Below are 17,504 nucleotides of genomic sequence, written 5' to 3' on the forward strand. Positions count from 1 at the left end.
TAGACCAAATATTTTAACTCAGCACCCCTGAAAACCACTTAAAACATTTTGTGCTGGCTGGTAACCTCGGATATTTTGTAATTTTCCAATTCAAATGCCATCATACCTCTGGTCAAATAAGAAGAAGGGACTATTGCAGAAGGGGATTGAAATTAATTCAACCATAGTAGTAGTTATCTTCCTCCCAGGAGAGAGGATGGTCAATGACTACTAATTAATATTGGTCTACTATTAATATTTGAAAAGTGATCCATGCTGACTAGGTTCTGGCATCCCAGATGTGATCGAAGTTGCTAACGTTAAACATCTGAAAGACTTCTTATAAGACTTGTTAAATAAAAAATCTTGTAAAAATGTAAGAATAATTGATTTTATGTGATCCCATAAAAAAATTGGTGAACCAGGTTAAAAAGTAAAGCTCAGCAAAAGATCTAAGTAAAGAAAAGTTTTGAAAGTTGTGGCATAAGAAAAGTGGAAGCAGATTTGACAGTAAGACTCAACATATGAATAAAGTACACGTTATAGAGACTACAACTACAGAAAATTTTGAATGAAGCAATGTCACCGAGATAATAAATAAGAAAAATGAACATTGGCATAGAAAAAGACTTTGAGCTCTACTTTGTGTCTTAAAATCATTGCATATACATTCACTTGGCTAAATGTTAGATCATTTTTAAGGAGTATCAGTGAAAGTTTGGGAAAATGGGTTTATGAGTTAATAAGGGAGATGAAATCAGGGTTACAAGGTTACAAGTGGGATATCCAGGTTTTGTGATAGTTATGTATGTCTGTTATTGTGTTTAAAGAAAAATTGTTAGAATTTGTTTGGTTTGTTTTGTTATGGCAACACAACACGAGGGATCTGCCAAGGAGGATGCATCCCAAAAACACTTTTATGTAAAGCTGGCCCACTTTAAGTGTTACAAATGTGAAGAAAACCCAGAAAATTCCATGTGGTCAGTCTGTTGGCCATGTGCAAACCCACAACCAACTACTGGTTCAGTGGTTTTATCCCTTGGTTACTGGAGGGTACTTATTGGGCTGCAATTTGAAAAAATTGTAGACCTATAAATTCCCACCATCATCTGTCTGTCTCTGTCCTTCCTTAATCTTGAGAATGGAGTTATATAGATGAAAGTCAAGACCAGACATAGAAATCTTGAGAGAGAGAACCAGATTAACAATATATGAACTTCCGATTTGTACTGAAAGTCATGTTATTTCAATTCAAAAATTCCCACTTGAATGGAATTAGAAACATAAGTGGCATGGCATGACTCTATTGCAAAAAGGAAAAATATGATGTACAGGGGCAAAATACTACTACACTTAATTCAGGCAAGCACAATGTGCTACTTGTCATAGTAATGGTGTAATGGCACATCTATTTCACACGATATCATTGTCACAGTAATTCAGTGAATATAATATATATTTTGTAAAATTATATCCTTTTTTGTAAGAATTATATTTAGTTAATTATTTTGTTAAATGTTTTGCCAATAGATGGCACTCCATGTAAAGCCAGCAATCAAATGTAAATATAAATTAACTGATATATAGAAATTCAATCAATAATTTGGGGTGGGATGTATGACACTATCTAAGTTAGAAGTATTATGAACATAACTGCCAAGTTTTGTAGCAATTGGTCAAACAGCCTAGGTGTGTATAGTAAATAAACAAACAAACATCCTCATTTATATATGTAGATGACACAATATAAAAAATATATATATATATATTAATTAGAAAACAATTTTTAGAAAACTTTTTGTGTTTTTTTCCTGTTTCTTTGGAGTGAGTCAAGGTCTCTTGGCCCCCTTCTGGGTTTGCCACTGAACCATATCACTTCATACTATAGTAAATTGAAAGCTAGTGTTAGACATTTTAGTATTCTTACAATTTCAGTGAATGGTGTCTCATCACACACTTCATTTGAATTACCCAAATATGTAATTTTTATGCATTTTCTTATGAGTATGTATACAGGATTTGTCCAATAAGTATCGGGACTGAAGGCATAAAAAGAAAATTATTGAAGATATATATACAATGAGCTAATAATCTACAAAATATGACCCTCCTGCATCAATACACTGCTACCAACACTTTTTTCAGTCTTCATACACCTCCTGGAAGGCGGCAACTGCAAGGCTGTTCAGGTACCCCGTCAAAGCTGTTTGGACCACCTCAATCATCCCAAAACAATTCCTTTCAGATTCCTTTGGTATGAGGAAACGAAGTCAGGGGGAACACATCTGGACTGTAGGATGGTTGAAGCAGTGTTGACACATTGCATTTGGCCAGTGCTTCCCTCACAATTAGCAACATATGACTGGCACATTATGATGATGGAGCATCCAGGTATCGGCAATCTCCTTTAGGATGCAGTGGACCCTAATCCTCAAAAGTTCTTGCACTTTGGCCACATTTTCATTGGTTTGGGTCACTGTCAGATGTCCAGCGCTTTGTTTGTCTTCAACATCTGCTGACCATCTTTGAATTTTTTTGCCACTCAAAAACATGTCCATGTCAAAAACATGTCAAAAACATATCAATGATGAAGCCATGTCCAGAACACGTTCTGGACATGGCTTCATCCTTGTAAGCCTCACAGATCATATCCAAAGTCTCAGTAGCAGATTTGTTCAATTTAATGCAAAATTTGATGGCAAAATGTAACTCGATGGGTTGCTGCATCTTGACTCTCAATGCGAGCACTAAACACACTTTCACATCAGGCACAATCTACACTCTCCAAAGGCTCGAAGACAACTGAGCTGGGTCTCATAGCTTATGTGACATCATCCATCACCAATCCCACCTATAGAAACTGCCCTCCACCCCTTCCATTGACAGGAAAAAATCAGTCCCAATACTTATTGGACAAACCCTGTAGTTTGGCTTAAGGATGGTATTGCCTCAAACTATACAGAATCTCAAACTATTGTAAAGATGGCAAATCATCATAAAAGAACAAAATGTTTTTGGGATGAATTGTAATTTTTTGTACATTGCTATTTACCTAACAAACCTCTTTAATAACTTCTAAAAGTTTAAGCCAGATTTGTTTATATAATCTGATGTGATAGTATTTTGTAATTTTTATTTTAATATATATATATTTTTTATTTAGTTAGATAAGAACTATAATCAAGAAATCTAAATTTAAATTAAACATTGATAAACTGATAAAAATTAATATTTATCAATTTACATGATATTATATTAAAAAATTTAGTGCATATTATTACAGATATGATATTTCATATTTCAAAATATTTATGTATTGATTTTTATACAGTGAGGATTGAATACCACTTTGTTATTATTTATTTTATTTATTTATCTGACTGTGAAAATAGTATTATAAAAATAGTATTAGACATAATCTCAAATAATACATTCTTACTCTCGTAACTGATAATACTGAAATATATCTTTTAGCAAATTTTCTTGCTGGCATTAATGCTTTTATAATCTTATTTTACTGAAAAAGATTGTTATAATGACAGTATTATATAGTTACCATATTAATTTAGTTTCATTTAAAAATTTTAATTTATATCATCATCTTAATTTTATGAAATTTTGTTTTGTGAACTATTACAATATGTGAATTGAAAAAAATTCTCATCATCTTATCATTTGAAATTACTTAAATTTGCATTCTTTGTCAACAATTTGTTAAGTTGTAACTGAAACTAGAAATAATAACCAATGGTTCCAAAAATGTTAAAACACACAAATCAAACAATTTTTTTTTGTAAAGAGATGATACTCTCTAAATAACAAAATGATATCATTAATATCCAGCAAATAATATACTTTAATAAATAAATAAAAACAAATGTTTTCAACAATTTTTAAATCGTCATCAGGTTAAAATAGGAGTCAAACACACATATATTAAAATTCAAGGATGCAATGGATGTGCAGGCATAGGTTCAGGATAAAAGGGCATCTTGAAACAGATTATAAAAAAGAAGATTGGTATTATATTTTCATTTTTAAATTTTAAATTTTTCCACCATGGGAGCTGATTTTGTAATGTCTTTAGTTAAAGTTAACTGACAATTTCTATCATATCTGTTTTTCATTCTTTCCAAAATTATCAATTCAAAATTATCTTTTCCAAAAGAAAAACAAGGCAGAGTGAAAAATGTAATCTTGCACAGAGCAAATGCAAATATAGTTACAGTACTAATAGTAATGACATAGAATGTACTTATAAAGATATGTTAGCATTTTGAAATTAATATGCCATATATATAATTTAAATGAATATAACAACAGACAATCTAAAAACATAATTCATACCAATGTACTAAAACTTTCATTTGAATGTCATCAATGTTTTATTTAGTAGCCTATTTTAAAGATATTGGCACCATTCTTAAATAAAATTAATCATGAAAAGTATAATTTTAATAAATGAATGTTAAAGAAAAAAATTGTTTAATATCCACTTGATATACTGTATGTATTTTATTCTTGTTTATTGTAGAGATCTCTCAATCTGGAATTTTGAAGAAATATGGTATCATGGCCAGAAAAAGCTAAATTTGCCAAAAAAGATGACAGCCAAAATTTTAATCAAAATATGGCGGTTTTGATAATTTTAATAGGAATAGCCCATCAAAATTGTCAAAACCACCAAGGAAAGGTATACAGATACAAATGGCAATCTTATTTTACCAATTTATTTTATTCTATTGCATCTATTTTGTATTTTTGATCATCTTGCTTGCTCTCATTATACTAAAACAGTAGTTTACAACAGAGATTCTTCAATATACGCTCACCAATTCTTATGTGGTTGCATATGCATTTTTCTATAATCAATATTCTTCTGATTAAAAAAACTCTTTAAAAATATAGATAACACTCAATTAATTGTTAATTACAATCAACAAAAAGAAAGTTAGTGGATTTATTTTCATTAAAAATGTCATTCTAATACATATAAAAATTATGCAAAAACAACAATTGTAAGAAAAAGGAAATATATTAGAGAAGTTTTAAAATATGAATTCCCATGTAAGGAAATTAATGGCAAGCATTTATCTTTGTATCAGCATCTTTGTATAATTTGTAGTAAAACTTTGGCAGGTTTCAAGCTCTTAAAGAGATATGAAAACAAAAAGCCATTACCATATATTTTTTGAAAAAAGTCATCTAACTCATCCCAAAAAATATGAAAAAAATTTTATTACGAATATTAAAGAAATATACAAGGGGTGTTCAAAAAGTATCGGACCTTTATTTTTCCCACATAAACCAATGATGCATGGGAGGCTTCCTTTGATGGAGATGTGGAGGTGACAGTCATGTGCAGTCCTGAATTTCTTCCCGCCCGCAGGAAGTGTCAGTCACTGGCAGTCAGCCTATGAGTGAGGACATGTAGTGAGCGCTCGTCGGATTCCAGTAAGTTAAAAAAGACTCAACAACATGAGCAGCAATATTACATCAAATTTTGCCAAAAGCTTGGCAATACTCAAGTGGAAACCATTCGCAAGATTCAACAGGCTTTTGGGGATGATGCCATGAGCAACACACAGATAAAGGAATGGTACAACCACTTCAAAGATGGCCACACATCAGTGGACAGCAAACTGCGTTCAGGCAGACCCTTAACAAGCCAAAATGAGACTGTCATTGAGCAAGTGCAGATTTTGGTCATGGTGGACCATCGTATCACAGTCAGAGAACTTGCGAACGAGACAGGAGTAAGCACTGAATCGATACATTCAATTTTGACCGAGGATTTGGGTATGTAGAGTGTGTCTGCGAAATTCATGTCTGCTGATTCAGACTTTCATCGCCAAACACAACATTCCTGTGGTTTGTCATGCTCCGTACTCTCCCGACATGGCTCCGTGTGACTTTTGGCTATTTCCCAAGCTGAAAATGCCACTAAAAGGAACCTGATTTGAATCAAGAGAAGACATCATGCAGAATGTGACGGACTGGCTGATGGCCATTCCAAAAAATGCATTCCAGCAGTGTTTACAGCAATGGCAGGAGTGCTGGGAGAAGTGTATACATTACCAAGGAGACTACTTTGAAGGGGATTAGGGTTTTGTACCTCAAAATTAATATATGTATTTTTACCAACCAAAGGTTTGATACTTTTTGAACACCCCTCATATAAAACAAAACAGCTCTTTGTACCAGTTTCAAAATATTCATAAACACTATGAAACTGCCCCAGTAATGGCATTAATATTTTCATTCTGGAAGAACCCCACCTCTTTCTGGGAGGTGGGTGGAACATTAAATGAAGTGGGTATTATCTATATTTTATCATCAAACAAAGTAATTTTTAAAATTTAGCAATCTAATTTCAATAAACATGTAAGCAGAATGTTTAGTGAGAATGTGTAATTACTTAGCAAAGAATCAATTCATGTCAAAAGAAATTCCTCAATAATGTCAGTATAGATAGATTTGAATAAATTATTTCAGGATGGTCAGATGGTGGACAAGGAGATTCTATGGATAAAACACAGCATTCCACTCTAACACTGTCTATGATTTAACTATATCTGTAAATAGTTTTTCAAAATAAATATTTTTTTACTTAAATCACAAAGAAAATGAAACAAATAAAAGCTGAAAGAATAGGGGAGGGTGGGGATGAAAGGGACAAGGGATGAAAGGGACAGTCTCTATAACTTGCTGCTAAATTACTTATGGAGCTTCGTTATTTCACAGATAGATGACACTAGTAGTCCATAGTTTTCACACGTTTGTAGGGTCCAATACACTAGCGCCAGTGTTTGGAATTCCCAGATGAGCAGAAAACGCATGCAAAAGTAAGTTTTCTTCATTTTTTACATTTAGGGGTAAAATCTCAAACATAGTCATTGGATAATGTACTTGAATTGGGATAATTACTTTGAAACCTCTAGAATATGTTTATTTAATCGGTTTTAAATTATATTTCACTGTCAGAAAGTTAGGTTGTAGTTTTGGTTGCTTGAGGCCTGGGGGTTGAAAGGGACAGTAAAATAGGGGATGAATGGGACATGTCCCTTTCAACCCCATATTGACATGTTTTTGGCATGCTCTAATGCTAAATTTTTTTAATAGAAAAAAATGCCTCGAAAGTATAAGAAAAAGAAACAGAAAGAACGTGTGATGCCAGAAGTGATTCAAGGGGCAATAATTGAAGTTGTCGAAAAAGAAGCATCAATCAGGGCTACAGCCAGTACCCACGGAATTGCAAAATCGCATTTGGCTAGACTTGTTTCAAGATATAAAAAAGACAATGTAGTGTATTCACCGCATGTGGGTAACAGGAAAGTTTTTACTACAGAGCAGGAGGCAGAATTAGCATTGTATTTAATGCAAGCATCATCAATGAATCACGGTTTAACAACACTGCAAACGAGGGAATTGGCTTTTCAATATGCAAAACTTGTACAATCAAATACAATTCCTAAAACCTGGTTTACTAATAACCAAGCTGGTTTAGATTGGTTGCAAGGCTTTATGACCAGGAATAAGAATTTGTCTGTAAGAACACCCGAAGCAACAAGTTTGGCCCGAAGTACAAGCTTCAATAAAACAAATGTCAGGAACTTTTTCAAGAATCTAGAAGATGTTATGAAGAGATATGAATTCACTCCAGACAGAATATATAATTGTGATGAAACAGGTTTCACTACTGTTCACAAACCCCCAAATGTCATTTCTAGAAAAGGGGAAAAGCAAGTAGCCCAAGTGACTTCTGGTGAAAGGGGGCAGTTAGTTACTGTTCTTTGTTTCATAAATGCGATGGGAAATGCATTGCCCCCTGCATTTGTATTCCCAAGAGTTAATTTCAAGGATTTTATGCTGGCAGGAGCGCCTGCTCAAAGTCTTGGACTAGCCCATCAGAGTGGCTGGATGACAGCTGAAAATTTTTTAAAGTGTTTGCAACATTTCTCAAACTTTGCTGGGACATCTACAAGCAATAGCCATACAGTACTCCTAATTTTGGACAATCATGACAGCCACATTTTTATTGAATCAATAAAATTCGCCAAAGAAAACGGAATAGTGCTGCTAACTTTACCTCCACACACCAGCCAGCGACTGCAGCCACTGGATGTTGCCATCTATGGACCATTGAAAAGCAGATACAATGTTGCTGCAAACAACTGGATGATCAATCATCCCGGCAAACCTATGACGATTTATGATGTCCCTGCTCTTGTTAGCGAGGCGTTTGATGCATCTCTTACACGAAACAACATTTTATCAGGTTTTGCAAAGACTGGAATATACCCGTTCAATAGTGAAGTTTTCACAGATGACGACTTCCTGCAAGCTGAAGTTACTAATCGCCCTGATCCAGAAAATCCACCCACAGCCGTAACACCAATGGCATCCGCTTCCACTTCTGATGTGCCTACTACATCTTCTGTGCCCAAGACACTTCCTGTTTGTCCTCAAGCGTCTACAAGTGGAACAAGCGTTCTTTCACCTCAGCTTGTCAAACCGTTCCCAAAAGCTTCTGCACGGAAAACAGCGAAATCTAACAGAAGAGGCTCAACAAGGATTCTTACTGATACTCCTGAAAAAGATAAAATCCAGCAAGCATTCCAGGAAAAAGAGGCGAAGAAGCGAAAGAACGAGTCCAAAGAAAGGAGGACAAAATCTAAAAAGCAGCTGTTGCAACATATTCCAGAAGAAACTGAAAGTGAAGATGAAGGATCTCAAAGCAGCTCTTCCTCAAAGTCTGATGCAACATCGAGTGAGGGATCTGATATTGAAAACAGTGTCAAACATATTCAGCCCAATGATTTCATTTTAGTCAGATTTGCAAAAAAAACTTCTGTTGTTTACTTCGTGGGAAAAGTTTTAAAGAAACTGAGTGATGAAGACTTGAAAGTCAAGTTTATGAAAAAAATATTAGGATGTTACAAGTTCATATTTCCTGAAGAGGATGATATCAGTGATGTCACCATGGAAGATATAGTTTTAAAGCTACCCCATCCATCCCAAGCAGGAGGAACGGCAAGAGCAAGCAAACAGTTTATATTTTCCATTGATTTCACCTCATATCGGCTGGGATAGATTGCGAAAAACATTCTATTGACCAAAGAAAGACAGTTTAATTATGTGAGAGCCTACTAATTGTGATATTCTTTAGTTATTGTTCTTTGTTTGAAAATATTTGATATTCTTTAATTGTTTTAAAAATATTGATAATCTTTAATTGTTTTAAAAGTATTGATAATCTTTAACTGTTTAAAATAAATGTGATGTCACATAATTCATATTATTAAAAGTGTAATTTTTAAAAATTTTAGTCTCTAGCCTATCACTTATCAGTTACAACAAAATTTGAAAACATTGAGATAACTAATTCCAAGTTTTACATTAAAACACAGGTAGTCCCTTTCATCCCCGAGTGTGTCCCTTTCAACCCAGACATGGGAATGAAAGGGACACTTGGAGAGGTCTTTAAAAATATGAACATGTTCAACTACCAATATAATAGGATGAATTCACAATATGGTCAGAACAAAGTAAAGGTTTAATGAATCTTTTGCACTAAAAATAAAACTGATTAGAAGTAAACTTTTCCAGTGAAAAATAAAAATATGAATTTTGTCCCTTTCATCCCCACCCTCCCCTATAGAACTACAATAATAGATTCTACAGATTCTATGTACAAGTACAAGAATTTCTATATTAAATTCACATAAACTAAACTGCTTACTTTCTTTGCTGGTAACAGCAAAAGTAAGTACATATCAACTAAATTATGTATGTTACCTCATAAACTTGTTTAGTCTGTTGATGAATCTACATTTCATACATTAAAAGACTAAATGAAAATCTAACAATGGAGATATTTGGAATCCAAATAAAAATGAACAAAATTAGAATTAATTTAGATATTTTTTGATAAATATATGATTTTAAGATGGAAATGTTCATCAAGAAATATTTTAAAAACATTTTGTCAGCATTTCTGAACAAACTATATTCTGAAAAATTCAAAAACAAAAATATATAATTGTTATTTTTAATTTTATCTATGATTTACCCAACTTTCAATAAGCATAACGTGTACTTGTTGTTGTTATTTTATGTTATACAATATCGTACAATTCTGTATATTATATTAAAAAATCTTAATAACTATAAACTATATAAAAAGTTGATTTTAATACATTTACTTTTATTCATAATATTAGTATCAATCATCATTTAAAAAACAAAGTTTATATTATCTTGATAAACAATATCCTACATTTTTCTTTTTTACTTTAAAATAATGCAAATTCTACCTGCATTTATATGTGAAAATAATTTACCATTGAAATTTTTCAAATTACCATATTAAAAATATTAGATAGATGAATTAAAAACTCTTAAAACCTATCCAGCAATTTTTATAATATGTGCAAATGTTTTCGTCCATGATTTCTTATGCCAGTTTTACTTACAAAGATATTTATGGATGTAACAGCTTCAACTGTTCATTCAATATATTAGAAGAGGCATCTGCAAAAATTTTTATACCATTTTCTTCTAATAAATTATTTTTAAAAGGTTTCTCAATGATTTTGAATAAATATCTCACTTATTTACATAGAATATTCAATTTTGGTTACCCTTTGTTAATCTAGTGTTTTTTTGTGTTCTATTAAAAGTAATGCCTATTTTTTTCATTATTTGTTGAAGAACTATTAACATTTTTTTGTATAATTACTAAATTTTTCTATTATATAAAAACAATAATTTTGAAAAAATCACAATGCAATTTACAAAAAATAAATATTAAACTAAAACAGAAAGATAACTTATAATATATAAATTCAACAGTATATCCACTAATTCATACAAATTTCAATAATTTTTTTTTTAATTTTGATTACAAACTAGGATTAATAAACCTTAGAATTCCACAAAATCTTAAAAATTTGTTCTATCCAACAAACCATGCAAATATTTAACAATATCTGAAATTTGTATATATAAATAATAATACATTGAGCATTCAGAAGTAGATAAATTCAAATTTTCAAATTGTTAGACCATTATATTACCAATACATTATATTATTCTAGTATGGCTAAGTAATCAACTGTGACCAAAGGGTCGGCACCGGATCCCTGATGCCTTTGTCAAGATTGACACTACTGTGTCCTTTTAGGGCAGACACAGAAACCTTGAAGGCTGCTATTTTGGTTTTGTGATAACAGAGAGTTCAGTTATAGCTTTTATATAGTTTTATATAGCATCATATAACAGATAAGGCTTTTATAGTGTAACTAACATCTTGGATAAGACTGATAGGCTGATATAGCATAACATCTCGAATAAGGCTGATATAGCATAAGATAATTGAATAAGTTTTATACTAAGTTAATGGGTTTATAGTTGAGAGAGAGAGAGAGAGAGAGAGAGAGCTTACATTATTACGTGCAATGCTAAATACCTTGATAACTTCATTAATGTGTTGAGATCGTAGCTCACTTCATGAACAGGATCATAGATCGTTGAGGATTTTTGAGTTCATTATGTTGGCTTATCAGGGTTCTTGGATGGAGAAGTTTGAATGTTCAGAGAACGGCAACAATGGACAGGAACAGTGATCAAAGGGATTGGGGATGGAGCACGGTTAAGCTACACTCTCATGGAAAGAAGATGGGTCGGCAAACTCTTGGACCCCAACAACTCTCTCATCCTCGTTTTACACTTTTATTTTGGAGGTCCTCCCCCTTAATTTTGACACCCTATTTAAGCCATGTTACTATTTTCACCCAATGGTGAATATTTGTAGTTTCCCAGGTATCACATTCGATGTGTCACCTGGGAAAGGAAGTGACTCCAGGGTAAAAGATGCAATCATCCTCCGGTAATTAAATTGAAATTTTGTTTTTTGCTGGAATTTACTTTCGAAAGATAAGATTTTTTTCTCAAAAATTTTGTCAAGTCCAGTCCCTCACACAACTATTTCAGTAAAAATAACTGAAATTAAATAAGCAAGCAGCTTAAACTATTTGTTACATGCTATCATTATCATCAACAATAATTGTTAATTGGCAGAAATATGATAGCATAAGTGTTTAAAATTCACATGTAAATTATCCAATAACTGGCATCATATCAAACTTTTTTAATATATTACATAAAAATAGAAGCTTACACATGATCATGTGGCTGCATAGTAATTTTGGAAATACCATGAATAACTTTTTTGAGGAATGCACTATATTTCAGAAGATACAAAAATTTATGCAGTTATAAATTTTTATAAGATGGACAAGACATACATTACATGTGTTAATAGAAAAATTTAAATGGAACACATTTAAAATTTCAAAAATTTTAAATTTCTTTTATTTCATATATTCTAGTTCAGTTACCTTATGTTACTCCTGATGAAGACATGATAAAATATCAAAAACACTGATTTATAAAAATATAATTTGTTTATATTAAGTTTTAATTGTATTTTAACACCAATAACTAATTTTCACTTTGTTTGCACTAAATTTATATAAATACAGTAGAACCTCGAAAACTCGGCTCTCGATAACCCGGCACTCCGTATAACTCGGCCACACCCTGGCAGGGCAGAAAAATCCTTAGTTAATTAGTTTTCATTATAGACAGCTTTATAAAAGTATAAAAGCTCTCATAAAGTATTTTTCTGAGGTCTGTCTTATCAGGTAAATTACTGTACACAGTGNGATATTTCATATTTCAAAATATTTATGTATTGATTTTTATACAGTGAGGATTGAATACCACTTTGTTATTATTTATTTTATTTATTTATCTGACTGTGAAAATAGTATTATAAAAATAGTATTAGACATAATCTCAAATAATACATTCTTACTCTCGTAACTGATAATACTGAAATATATCTTTTAGCAAATTTTCTTGCTGGCATTAATGCTTTTATAATCTTATTTTACTGAAAAAGATTGTTATAATGACAGTATTATATAGTTACCATATTAATTTAGTTTCATTTAAAAATTTTAATTTATATCATCATCTTAATTTTATGAAATTTTGTTTTGTGAACTATTACAATATGTGAATTGAAAAAAATTCTCATCATCTTATCATTTGAAATTACTTAAATTTGCATTCTTTGTCAACAATTTGTTAAGTTGTAACTGAAACTAGAAATAATAACCAATGGTTCCAAAAATGTTAAAACACACAAATCAAACAATTTTTTTTTGTAAAGAGATGATACTCTCTAAATAACAAAATGATATCATTAATATCCAGCAAATAATATACTTTAATAAATAAATAAAAACAAATGTTTTCAACAATTTTTAAATCGTCATCAGGTTAAAATAGGAGTCAAACACACATATATTAAAATTCAAGGATGCAATGGATGTGCAGGCATAGGTTCAGGATAAAAGGGCATCTTGAAACAGATTATAAAAAAGAAGATTGGTATTATATTTTCATTTTTAAATTTTAAATTTTTCCACCATGGGAGCTGATTTTGTAATGTCTTTAGTTAAAGTTAACTGACAATTTCTATCATATCTGTTTTTCATTCTTTCCAAAATTATCAATTCAAAATTATCTTTTCCAAAAGAAAAACAAGGCAGAGTGAAAAATGTAATCTTGCACAGAGCAAATGCAAATATAGTTACAGTACTAATAGTAATGACATAGAATGTACTTATAAAGATATGTTAGCATTTTGAAATTAATATGCCATATATATAATTTAAATGAATATAACAACAGACAATCTAAAAACATAATTCATACCAATGTACTAAAACTTTCATTTGAATGTCATCAATGTTTTATTTAGTAGCCTATTTTAAAGATATTGGCACCATTCTTAAATAAAATTAATCATGAAAAGTATAATTTTAATAAATGAATGTTAAAGAAAAAAATTGTTTAATATCCACTTGATATACTGTATGTATTTTATTCTTGTTTATTGTAGAGATCTCTCAATCTGGAATTTTGAAGAAATATGGTATCATGGCCAGAAAAAGCTAAATTTGCCAAAAAAGATGACAGCCAAAATTTTAATCAAAATATGGCGGTTTTGATAATTTTAATAGGAATAGCCCATCAAAATTGTCAAAACCACCAAGGAAAGGTATACAGATACAAATGGCAATCTTATTTTACCAATTTATTTTATTCTATTGCATCTATTTTGTATTTTTGATCATCTTGCTTGCTCTCATTATACTAAAACAGTAGTTTACAACAGAGATTCTTCAATATACGCTCACCAATTCTTATGTGGTTGCATATGCATTTTTCTATAATCAATATTCTTCTGATTAAAAAAACTCTTTAAAAATATAGATAACACTCAATTAATTGTTAATTACAATCAACAAAAAGAAAGTTAGTGGATTTATTTTCATTAAAAATGTCATTCTAATACATATAAAAATTATGCAAAAACAACAATTGTAAGAAAAAGGAAATATATTAGAGAAGTTTTAAAATATGAATTCCCATGTAAGGAAATTAATGGCAAGCATTTATCTTTGTATCAGCATCTTTGTATAATTTGTAGTAAAACTTTGGCAGGTTTCAAGCTCTTAAAGAGATATGAAAACAAAAAGCCATTACCATATATTTTTTGAAAAAAGTCATCTAACTCATCCCAAAAAATATGAAAAAAATTTTATTACGAATATTAAAGAAATATACAAGGGGTGTTCAAAAAGTATCGGACCTTTATTTTTCCCACATAAACCAATGATGCATGGGAGGCTTCCTTTGATGGAGATGTGGAGGTGACAGTCATGTGCAGTCCTGAATTTCTTCCCGCCCGCAGGAAGTGTCAGTCACTGGCAGTCAGCCTATGAGTGAGGACATGTAGTGAGCGCTCGTCGGATTCCAGTAAGTTAAAAAAGACTCAACAACATGAGCAGCAATATTACATCAAATTTTGCCAAAAGCTTGGCAATACTCAAGTGGAAACCATTCGCAAGATTCAACAGGCTTTTGGGGATGATGCCATGAGCAACACACAGATAAAGGAATGGTACAACCACTTCAAAGATGGCCACACATCAGTGGACAGCAAACTGCGTTCAGGCAGACCCTTAACAAGCCAAAATGAGACTGTCATTGAGCAAGTGCAGATTTTGGTCATGGTGGACCATCGTATCACAGTCAGAGAACTTGCGAACGAGACAGGAGTAAGCACTGAATCGATACATTCAATTTTGACCGAGGATTTGGGTATGTAGAGTGTGTCTGCGAAATTCATGTCTGCTGATTCAGACTTTCATCGCCAAACACAACATTCCTGTGGTTTGTCATGCTCCGTACTCTCCCGACATGGCTCCGTGTGACTTTTGGCTATTTCCCAAGCTGAAAATGCCACTAAAAGGAACCTGATTTGAATCAAGAGAAGACATCATGCAGAATGTGACGGACTGGCTGATGGCCATTCCAAAAAATGCATTCCAGCAGTGTTTACAGCAATGGCAGGAGTGCTGGGAGAAGTGTATACATTACCAAGGAGACTACTTTGAAGGGGATTAGGGTTTTGTACCTCAAAATTAATATATGTATTTTTACCAACCAAAGGTTTGATACTTTTTGAACACCCCTCATATAAAACAAAACAGCTCTTTGTACCAGTTTCAAAATATTCATAAACACTATGAAACTGCCCCAGTAATGGCATTAATATTTTCATTCTGGAAGAACCCCACCTCTTTCTGGGAGGTGGGTGGAACATTAAATGAAGTGGGTATTATCTATATTTTATCATCAAACAAAGTAATTTTTAAAATTTAGCAATCTAATTTCAATAAACATGTAAGCAGAATGTTTAGTGAGAATGTGTAATTACTTAGCAAAGAATCAATTCATGTCAAAAGAAATTCCTCAATAATGTCAGTATAGATAGATTTGAATAAATTATTTCAGGATGGTCAGATGGTGGACAAGGAGATTCTATGGATAAAACACAGCATTCCACTCTAACACTGTCTATGATTTAACTATATCTGTAAATAGTTTTTCAAAATAAATATTTTTTTACTTAAATCACAAAGAAAATGAAACAAATAAAAGCTGAAAGAATAGGGGAAGGTGGGGATGAAAGGGACAAGGGATGAAAGGGACAGTCTCTATAACTTGCTGCTAAATTACTTATGGAGCTTCGTTATTTCACAGATAGATGACACTAGTAGTCCATAGTTTTCACACGTTTGTAGGGTCCAACACACTAGTGCCAGTGTTTGGAATTCCCAGATGAGCAGAAAACGCATGCAAAAGTAAGTTTTCTTCATTTTTTACATTTAGGGATAAAATCTCAAACATAGTCATTGGATAATGTACTTGAATTGGGATAATTACTTTGAAACCTCTAGAATATGTTTATTTAATCGGTTTTAAATTATATTTCACTGTCAGAAAGTTAGGTTGTAGTTTTGGTTGCTTGAGGCCTGGGGGTTGAAAGGGACAGTAAAATAGGGGATGAATAGGACATGTCTCTTTCAACCCCATATTGACATGTTTTTGGCATGCTCTAATGCTAAATTTTTTAATAGAAAAAAATGCCTCGAAAGTATAAGAAAAAGAAACAGAAAGAACATGTGATGCCAGAAGTGATTCAAGGGGCAATAATTGAAGTTGTCGAAAAAGAAGCATCAATCAGGGCTACAGCCAGTACCCACGGAATTGCAAAATCGCATTTGGCTAGACTTGTTTCAAGATATAAAAAAGGCAATGTAGTGTATTCACCACATGTGGGTAACAGGAAAGTTTTTACTACAGAGCAGGAGGCAGAATTAGCATTGTATTTAATGCAAGCATCATCAATGAATCACGGTTTAACAACACTGCAAACGAGGGAATTGGCTTTTCAATATGCAAAACTTGTACAATCAAATACAATTCCTAAAACCTGGTTTACTAATAACCAAGCTGGTTTAGATTGGTTGCAAGGCTTTATGACCAGGAATAAGAATTTGTCTGTAAGAACACCCGAAGCAACAAGTTTGGCCCGAAGTACAAGCTTCAATAAAACAAATGTCAGGAACTTTTTCAAGAATCTAGAAGATGTTATGAAGAGATATGAATTCACTCCAGACAGAATATATAATTGTGATGAAACAGGTTTCACTACTGTTCACAAACCCCCAAATGTCATTTCTAGAAAAGGGGAAAAGCAAGTAGCCCAAGTGACTTCTGGTGAAAGGGGGCAGTTAGTTACTGTTCTTTGTTTCATAAATGCGATGGGAAATGCATTGCCCCCTGCATTTGTATTCCCAAGAGTTAATTTCAAGGATTTTATGCTGGCAGGAGCGCCTGCTCAAAGTCTTGGACTAGCCCATCAGAGTGGCTGGATGACAGCTGAAAATTTTTTAAAGTGTTTGCAACATTTCTCAAACTTTGCTGGGACATCTACAAGCAATAGCCATACAGTACTCCTAATTTTGGACAATCATGACAGCCACATTTTTATTGAATCAATAAAATTCGCCAAAGAAAACGGAATAGTGCTGCTAACT

At 32.3% G+C, this 17,504-nt stretch overlaps 2 protein-coding genes across 3 annotated transcripts in view; one reads left to right on the forward strand and one right to left on the reverse strand.

Moving 5' to 3' along the window:
- Positions 1–17,504, reverse strand: part of LOC111626930 (myosin-VIIa-like) — a 106,462-nt gene that overhangs the window by 51,352 nt on the left and 37,606 nt on the right. The gene's annotated exons all lie outside the window — the stretch shown is intronic.
- On the forward strand, positions 6,862–9,631 carry LOC111626931. Its single transcript, XM_023370459.1, has one exon. The coding sequence runs from the start codon at positions 7,108–7,110 to the stop codon at positions 9,070–9,072; it is 1,965 nt and encodes a 654-aa protein (XP_023226227.1). The 5' UTR covers positions 6,862–7,107; the 3' UTR covers positions 9,073–9,631.

Source organism: Centruroides sculpturatus, unplaced genomic scaffold (assembly GCF_000671375.1).
Source record: "Centruroides sculpturatus isolate CEXI.00-Female unplaced genomic scaffold, Cexi_2.0 scaffold164, whole genome shotgun sequence".
Classification (NCBI taxonomy): Eukaryota; Metazoa; Arthropoda; class Arachnida; order Scorpiones; family Buthidae; genus Centruroides; species Centruroides sculpturatus.